The sequence below is a fragment of the Oreochromis aureus genome, linkage group 14 (assembly GCF_013358895.1).
Source record: "Oreochromis aureus strain Israel breed Guangdong linkage group 14, ZZ_aureus, whole genome shotgun sequence".
NCBI classification, from domain to species: domain Eukaryota; kingdom Metazoa; phylum Chordata; class Actinopteri; order Cichliformes; family Cichlidae; genus Oreochromis; species Oreochromis aureus.
This window is the reverse complement of record NC_052955.1, coordinates 3,485,237-3,493,904: the sequence shown is the minus strand read 5'-3', so window position 1 is coordinate 3,493,904 and position 8,668 is coordinate 3,485,237. Positions and strand designations below refer to the sequence as shown.

The following is an 8,668-nucleotide window of genomic DNA, read 5'->3' as shown; positions in this document are numbered from 1 at the left end:
TATTTACAGCAGGCACAACAAGTGTGATATATAAGCATATATACAGTGAAGGGAGGGAAAAGGGGCTCCAGGGAATCCAAGGGAAAGTCCAGGGCAGGGAAACATCCACCCTCCTCTTCACACAATCAGTGACTCACAACATTCCAAAAGCCAGTCCACGAAAGGGCTCACTCACGCTCATCCTCACGAGATCCACAAGGAAGGGTAATATGCAGGGGTCCAGGGAGGTCTGTACAGAAGAGAGATAAATCGACGTTAGAGAAGAGTGCTAGGAAACTCGAGGAGGACCAATAAAATCTTCTTTTTAGTGCTAGCTACCCAAAGACAGCATTTACTTTCTAGAAACTGTGGGTGAAAAGCAGATTGCATATTTTGCTGGGTTGTTTAGTGTGGTGTTAGATGAAACCACAGTGTGATATCAAGTCATCTGATTCCTTCGCAAAACAATAAATGGACTTAAAAATCTGACTGATAATGTAAAAGTGACCCAAAGCCCACCAACATAATGGTTATAGTGTATCCTGACTTTTGACATGCATTTTAAAGATGTGCAGTTGTGTACTTTGATCACTTTTGTGAGATTTTAGGAGATTTTTTCATGCATTTGCAAATGTGTAGGGTTTCTTTTTAACCAAAAAGCTTTCTGTGGAGTCACAGTTTAAAAATACCCCATAAATAATCATGTTTTTATATTAGCCTTTTAAATGCATCTTTTTCCAACAGATGCCAGTTCTTATCCCAGTCCTATTCTTGGAGTAAACGCTGCTTCTTGTGTCTTTTCAGAGAGCCAAAGCCCAGGAGTATTTTTCTTTCCTCTGAAAAACAAACCCTAAATGTGGACTCTGTAGTTTCATTTCATTTGCATTCACTTATTATCTTCTCCATTTGATGTGGATCCCTGGAAGTAATGCACCTGCAGTCACCTTAACATTAAAGTGCCTGTATTCATTTTTCTTGGTACGTTGCTGCAATCCTTACCTTGTACAAAAACAAGAAGTTTTATTCACAAGTCATAAAGGCCATGAAATAAACACAGATGCTTCCAAGTTTGTTGGCTGAAGCTGCTGTGACCACGTGTCCAACTGTCTCGATTATTCTGCATAAGAAGATTAAATATGATGTATAAGTAAAATTATTTTCTTGCTCAGTTCTCTTTTCAAGTGTTCCTGAGCTTGAGTTCTGTCGGGATCTGTCTTTGGATGTTTTAATATAGTCCTTCCCATGGGCCAAGGATGACACGCTAACATTTTCTTTCAAAATAATGTAAAAAGGCAGCCATAGCTGTGAAGTTCCTGTTGGACACAGAGCTTAACCAAATTCAACCAACCATGATGCTGTCATATAGAAACAATTTACAAGACTGTGTTCTTCTCATTTCCCATGGCTCTTTGAATTTTAAACATGGATGATGAAATTATGACTCAACTCAGTTTCAATGTTTTCTCTTAAGATAATATAGAAGTGACCTGATTTTTTATGAATGTTTTTAACACTACACTACAGTGTGTGTATATATATGTTTGTGTGTGTGTGTGTGTGTAAACTTGTATCTGTAACCTTGTATATGAACATTTGATTAGATTCCAGAGTTCCTTTTCCTGTTTCCTGTCTTCTGCAGTGCAACAAATACAGTTTGACTGTAGAAGACAGCAAACACACAACATCTGACACATCATCACAGACTGTCGTGTTGGTTTAATAAAAAGAAAGTCAATAATTGGCCTTTTTCTATCCAGCTGTGAGCCACTTCAGTCTGATCTCATGTTGTTCACATGCCCAGTGTAATTTTCCACACAACAGTATCTCATAGAACAAAAAGTATTCGTAGCAGTGTGATATGACCATGCCACGGCTTTCATCACTTCATCCTGTCTATTCATTATTACATATAATTGTTCCATTTTCATATCTTTTAGTTTTTCGCTGGAATTCTGGTTCGATTTAAGGACTAAGACTAATTGGTTGGGTGCATGACAACATAATGGCTCTTTCAACAGCAAAAATGAAGTATACACATTTTGATATATGATATAGCACAAATGAGAAGAAAGGACTGGTTATCTTCTCTGGAACCAGTTTCCAATTTGGATTTGGGAGTCAGACGCCCCTCTACTTTTATGGTTAAACTCAAAAAATGTTTGTTTTTGATAAAGCTTGTATTTAAGGCTGGAACAGGTGACCATGAGCCTTCCTGTAGTTATGCTGCTGTAGTTTCAAAATGCTGTGATGCACTGAGCAGTTCTTTTCACTCTCCTGATATTTATATACCATTGCTGCATGTCTTTAAATCCTTGTCTTCTCTCTCCCCTAACCTGTGATTTGTCCTGTTTCCTTATCTTCTCTGTCCATTTTCCTCATTCTCCCTCTCCCCAACCAGTCACAGCAGCTGGCTGCCCCTCCCTCAGCCTGGTTCTGCCAGAAGTTTCTTCATGTTAAAAGGGGAGTTGTTTGATTTTTGGGCTTCTCTTCTGGAAACTGTAGGATTTTTTACCTTACAGTATAAAGCACCTTGAAGCAATGCAGTTATGGTTTGGCGCTATATAAACGAACTGGAAAACTAAACCTGTATTAGACAGATAGACAGAAAGCAATGAAGTAGAATGTCCAAATAAGGAGGTAGTAATAGGGTCGTAGCATGGACCACTGTCAGGTGTCAGAAACTGTGGTAAAATATGGGAAGATAACTGAGGAAATGTTAGGGGCAGTTTTGCCCTGAACAGATTTGTCACAGCCAAAGTTCCAAAACAAAAAATAGTCCAAGAAAAGCTCATGGATGGCGACGGGTGGTTTGTTTCAGAACACACTTCTGACTTGATTTTTTGAAAAATAAACGGTGTTTATTTGATGGTAAATATAAACTAAAAATCAACCCAATAACTTCTTACAACTTAGACGTAAATGAAAGTCAACCTAATCTGGTTCAACAAGTGGTCAAAAAATCATTGTAAACCCTCCCACCTGACATTTGACAAACAAAACAAACATTTCCACCACACTCCCACAGTGTGATCTTCATCCCTTAATTAATAGGAGGGTCCAAAAGTTACCAAACTAATCACAACTTTTCCAAAAGTAAAATTAATTATAGATTTAAATGGCAAAACTAGCTTAAGTATATCCTTAGTGTTTTTCAAGAAAAAAACAATAATGGAGACAAACTATGATTCATAAAAATTTAACAAAAATGGCCACAACAAGATTGTCTAAAGCCAAAAGACAGCTGTCACAGTGGGGTGCATTTGTGAAATGGACCCAAGTGCAGACACGGCAGGAGACAGAATTCAACTTTAAACAAAAAGTGAGTCTTTATTAGGGTTGATGACGAAAGTGCAAAACAACGTGAACAGTGATGAGGGCTGAACTAAAACCTAAACTGGACACACTAGAAATGACTATGACCACTATGAACATGATTTTGCGCAGGCATGAAAGAAACTAGGAAATACAAACATGGACTAGATACATGAACATGCCCTGAATAGAATCGTGTAATACGTGGGACTAGAGCTGGGCGATATAAGATTTTTTCATATCACGATATGTTTTTCTCATTTCAGGCGATAACGATATATATCACGATATAAGCCAAATAACTAGATTTGTAAGATTTAAATGTGCCGTTGCTCACAAGTAAAATGTGAAATAATTAGCAGCTTGTTTTAATTAAAATATTTATTTCCCATAATAAGTTCAACAGGGCAGATGTACATAAGGAACATGAGACTTCAGTTTCAGATAAATAAAGGCAAATATTGCAAACTACACAAAAGGCAGCCGCTAAAGCGTTTAAGTTTCAAAATAGAACAAACAAAACAGACAAAACTAAATTGTCAATTCCACTTAGAAAGAAAATATTAATTCTAAAAATAAATCTTAGGTCGTTTTACAGAAGAACAGACAAAATTGACTAACTTTTGTCAATATCAAATAAACTGAGAACTAAAAGGAAATTCTCAATCTCTCCTTGTTGTATAGCTTAGCTTTTCAAACAGTTTTAACAGTTACTTTAGTCTGACAAAAGCCGAATGACGAATCAGCGCTTTCAGTCAGAGACTGAGCATGCACCGCTTTATTGTATTTCCAGACTTGCTTTCGCACAATTTACAGTCTGCTACTCTGTTTTTTGTCAGACTTGAAATAGCCGAAATACCTTCACACTACGGAACTTCTGTGGCCCTTCCGTTCGACAAGCTCTCCGGCATTGGAACCATCATCTGTTTTTTTCTTCGGTAACCTTCGCTCGCTCTCGGTTGATTTTTCTCTAGTCGGCAAACTCACTTCCTTCATTACCCGGCTGCACGGCTGCAAAACAAATACACATGTGCGCCTTTGGCGCTTGTGCTGTACGTAACAAGTCACGTGACGTGACGCTGCAGCTGTGATTGGTTCGGCTCTGCGCTACTTAATTTGGATTGGCTGTTCTTTTCTTTTTTTTTTTTTTTTTTAAGAGGACAAGAGAGATGAGGTCTATCGCAATAGTTTAATTTTTCTATCCAGAAAAAGTTATTTTGCAATACATATCGTTATCGTTCTATCGCCCAGCTCTAGTGACAAGTTTATTCTTGGACTGAGCAGTGAAAACAGAGCAACAAGTGTCATCAGTATCGAAGACTTAGTAGACCTAGTATGGACTCGTGTTGGTCTGTTTTTTATCAAAAGCATAAACTTGTTATTATATTTTAAGCAATACTAATTTAAAATTCAATGGCATCAAAATGCTTCCAGTCCTGATGCAGTAAAAACCAAAAAAATGTGTTGTTGTTGTTTATAGATTGTAAGACCAGAATGACAAAAAGAAAGGCCAGTCCTGAAAAAAAGACCCCCATAAAAAGAAGGAGGGTCAGTGAGCAGGCTGGTCCTTCCACCAGCTCAGATGCTCATGTAGTCAAAGGAGTCAAGCGCAAGGTCCAACAAGATGAAGTGGGGACAACCAATACAGCAAAAAGTGCAAACTTCTTGACCATATGAGCGGTGACAAGGGGCAAGCATCTTCCTGGTTGGACACTGGTAAAGGTAGGCTAATTAGTTGAGTGAGGGTAGATTAAGTGTACAGCTGGTTGCTGGGTTTAAGATATTAGTGTTTGGGTGATATTTGTGTCTGTTATCTAATAAGCTGATGTGCTTTTGGTGTTTTCCACATCTGCAGACTGCAGCATAGACATTTCAGAGAGCTGCAGTAAAAACCAAAATGCTGGCAAAAGGAAAGCTGCGGGAGACAGGAGGGACCCACCTAAGAAGAAGAACGTGGACCAGGACAAAACCAAAAATGTTGCCAAAAAGTCAGTGGCCGAACAGAAACGTAAGTAGCAAGCAGCTTGGCTTTTATATTCAGGTGAAGAGCAAAATGAACATTTAGGGTACAGCAGAGAGTAATTTGTGTGACAGCTGTAGTAAAACCCAATTTGTTTGTCTGTTTAGGTGACTTCCAAGCGAGATACGTGGAGGAGCACCGGCTTGGAGGAGGCGGCTGCGGAGCAGTGTTTGCTGGCTACCGCATAAAAGATCATTTTCCAGTAAGTGTTCAGATGGTGGTAGTAAGACAGGCAGTAACGCAGATAAGGGATAATATCGTAAGCTGAGACGTGTGCTGTTTTACACCTTTAATTATGTCATACTGAGGAAATGCTGAAGAAAATGGAGGATTTTTACCAGAGGCCAAGGCCAAGGCAAGTTGACTTGCCTTAGAAGAGCCTTAGACTGTACATCATTCAATCAAAGCACAGAGTATTAGAGAAACATTAAGCCATTGATTGATTATTGTCTTTTCATCGTTTCCAGGTCATTCTGAAGCAGCTGGTTGATGCTGCGAAGCACCTGGAGGATAAACACATCTTTCACCGGGACATCAAGAGTGAGAACATTCTAATTGAGACCGGCTCAGATGTACCGCGTGTTCGTATCATCGACTTTGGACTGAGCTGCTTTGTTAAGGAGCGGTCGCTGTACCGCGTCTTTTATGGTAACATATTCTGCTCTTGCTCTTCACAGATGTAACAATTTTCACCTTTTGTTTTAGAAGAAATTGCAATTGTGTCTGTTTATTAGGTACAGACATTTACTCCCTCCCGAGTGGTACAGGCAAGGTTGCTACAGGTGTGGACCCACCACGGTATGGCAAATGGGAGTGGTTCTGTACTGAAGCGCTTCATGTGGGGACTTTAACACCACGAGCTTCCTCAAAAAGCGCCTGAAATTCAAAAGCCGTCTGTCTAAACGTAAGAAAACGTCACACTTCAAGATTGACTGATGGCTTGGACCACTGGAACTATCATCTTCATGTTTTTCTCTTTCCTTTCTTTCCAGGCTGCCGGGATTTCTTGGACGCGTGTTTAACCAGAGTCCCAGAGATGCGGCCGCGTTGGAGGACCTCCAGCATCACGCTTGGCTGAGATAAACCCATCACACAAAACACACCATGTATGTGTGATATATGAGGTAACTTTCTTGTTTTCTGTTTGACAGAAATAACTTTTTAATTGCCCTATTTTAAACTTTGGTGTTTTGGAATTCCTGTAACCCCCAGCCATCCCAGGAAAGGGATCTCTCTTTGAATGGGCTTTCCCGAGGTTTCTTCCTGTCAATCTGGCCCCCAGGGAGTTTTCCTCGTCTTCATAGAGAGCTTGGGCTGGGTCAGGAGCTCCATCAAAACTGTCTTTAGTTGATTATTTTAAGGTAATCATATTCTTTAAAGTAATCAAATAAAAACAGTAAAAATCTGAAGACTTGAAGTAAACTTTCATTAAAATAAAACTTGTTTAATTCATCTTTGCTGAGGATACTGTGTTATTACTATTTCAAGGATTGTATTTTACCCACGATGCATTTTGACAAGTAAGAAAATTAAAAGGTAAATCAGGTTCAGGTATATACAAAGAAAGTCACACTGCCACTGCTCTGAAGACTTGCATCTGTTGTCCTAACCCCAACCAGTCTTGACAGATTTCCTGGTTCTAGCAGAGGTTGCAGCAGTTGGGTGGGATTTAATAAACTTTTGGGGCAGTATGTGGGGTTCCGATCACGATATTTAGCAGTGTGTAGTGTCTGCGTGGCGCTCAGCGGTGATGCGGGGTTGTCCGACACTGACTCCGAGTGGGAGGAGACTCACTAGGGCCTTACGAGAAGGCCCTGCCGGTTCCGATGATTTGCCCCACAGAAGATTTTCCACTGGGACAGTCTCGGGATGACACCCTACGCTCAGCCTTTGACAAAGTGATAGAAATTGATGATCACTTCCTTCCTACCCGCGCTTTGTGCTATTGAATGATACTAACAGAAAAAAATACAGTTAACACTGACTTAATAAAAAAGTATTATATTTTATCTCAGATTTGATCATCAGTACACACACACACTGTTTTTATCCCTTTAACTTTTTTTGGTTAATCAGTTGATATAATAAGAAAGTTAAATATACAATAATAAATACTTTAAATTAGAGCTGGGCGATATAAGATTTTTTCATATCACGATATGTTTTTCTCATTTCAGGCGATAACGATATATATCACGATATAAGCCAAATAACTAGATTTGTAAGATTTAAATGTGCCGTTGCTCACAAGTAAAATGTGAAATAATCAGCAGCTTGTTTTAATTAAAATATTTATTTCCCATAATAAGTTCAACAGGGCAGATGTACTTAAGGAACATGAGACTTCAGTTTCAGATAAATAAAGGCAAATATTGCAAACTACACAAAAGGCAGCTGCTAAAGTGTTTAAGTTTCAAAATAGAACAAACAAAACAGACAAAACTAAATTGTCAATTCCACTTAGAAACAAAATATTAATTCTAAAAATAAATCTTAGGTCGTTTTACAGAAGAACAGACAAAATTGACTAACTTTTGTCAATATCAAATAAACTGAGAACTAAAAGGAAATTCTCAATCTCTCCTTGTTGTATAGCTTAGCTTTTCAAACAGTTTTAACAGTTACTTTAGTCTGACAAAAGCTGAATGACGAATTAGCGCTTTCAGTCAGAGATTGAGCATGCACCGCTTTATTGTATTTCCAGACTTGCTTTCGGCACAATTTACAGTGCGCGCTACTCTGTTTTTTGTCAGACTTGAAATAGCCGAAATACCTTCACACTACGGAACTTCTGTGGCCCTTCCGTTTGACAATCTCTCCAGCATTGGAACCATCATCTGTTTTTTCTTCGGTAACCTTCGCTCACGCTCTCGGTTGATTTTTCTCTAGTCGGCAAACTCCTTTCCTTCATTACCCGGGCTGCACGGCTGCAAAAACAAATACACATGTGCGCCTTGGTGCTTGTGCTGTACGTAACAAGTCACGTGACGTGACGCTGCGGCTGTGATTGGTTCGGCCCTGCGCTACTTAATTTGGATTGGCTGTTCTTTTTTTTTTTTAAGAGGACAAGAGAGATGAGGCCTATCGCAATAGTTTAATTTTTCTATCGAGAAAAAGTTATTTCGCAATACATATCGTTATCGTTTTATCGCCCAGCTCTACGTGGGACTTTACATGACAGGGGTAACACAGACGACCTGACAGTGAACAAAGGAAGGAGGAGAGGACTTAAACACACACAGGAGGTGATCAGTGGAAGTGGAAACACAGGGGGAAACAGCTGACTGGAATAAACATAATGGCGCCACAGAGGAAGTGAAACTAAACACAATGAACAAAGACTCTTTTAAAATAAAC

The 8,668-nt window shown here is 39.2% G+C and overlaps 1 protein-coding gene across 1 annotated transcript; it reads left to right on the top strand.

Moving 5' to 3' along the window:
• The first annotated feature begins 4,506 nt into the window (after positions 1-4,506).
• Positions 4,507-6,139, top strand: LOC116323487 (serine/threonine-protein kinase Chk2-like). The gene is made up of 7 exons (XM_039598007.1): positions 4,507-4,640; positions 4,772-5,013; positions 5,147-5,299; positions 5,419-5,513; positions 5,779-5,959; positions 6,046-6,072; positions 6,126-6,139. Exons 2-7 carry the CDS (start codon positions 4,965-4,967, stop codon positions 6,137-6,139), a joined length of 519 nt encoding a protein of 172 aa, XP_039453941.1. The 5' UTR covers positions 4,507-4,640; positions 4,772-4,964.
• Positions 6,140-8,668: the final 2,529 nt, after the last annotated feature.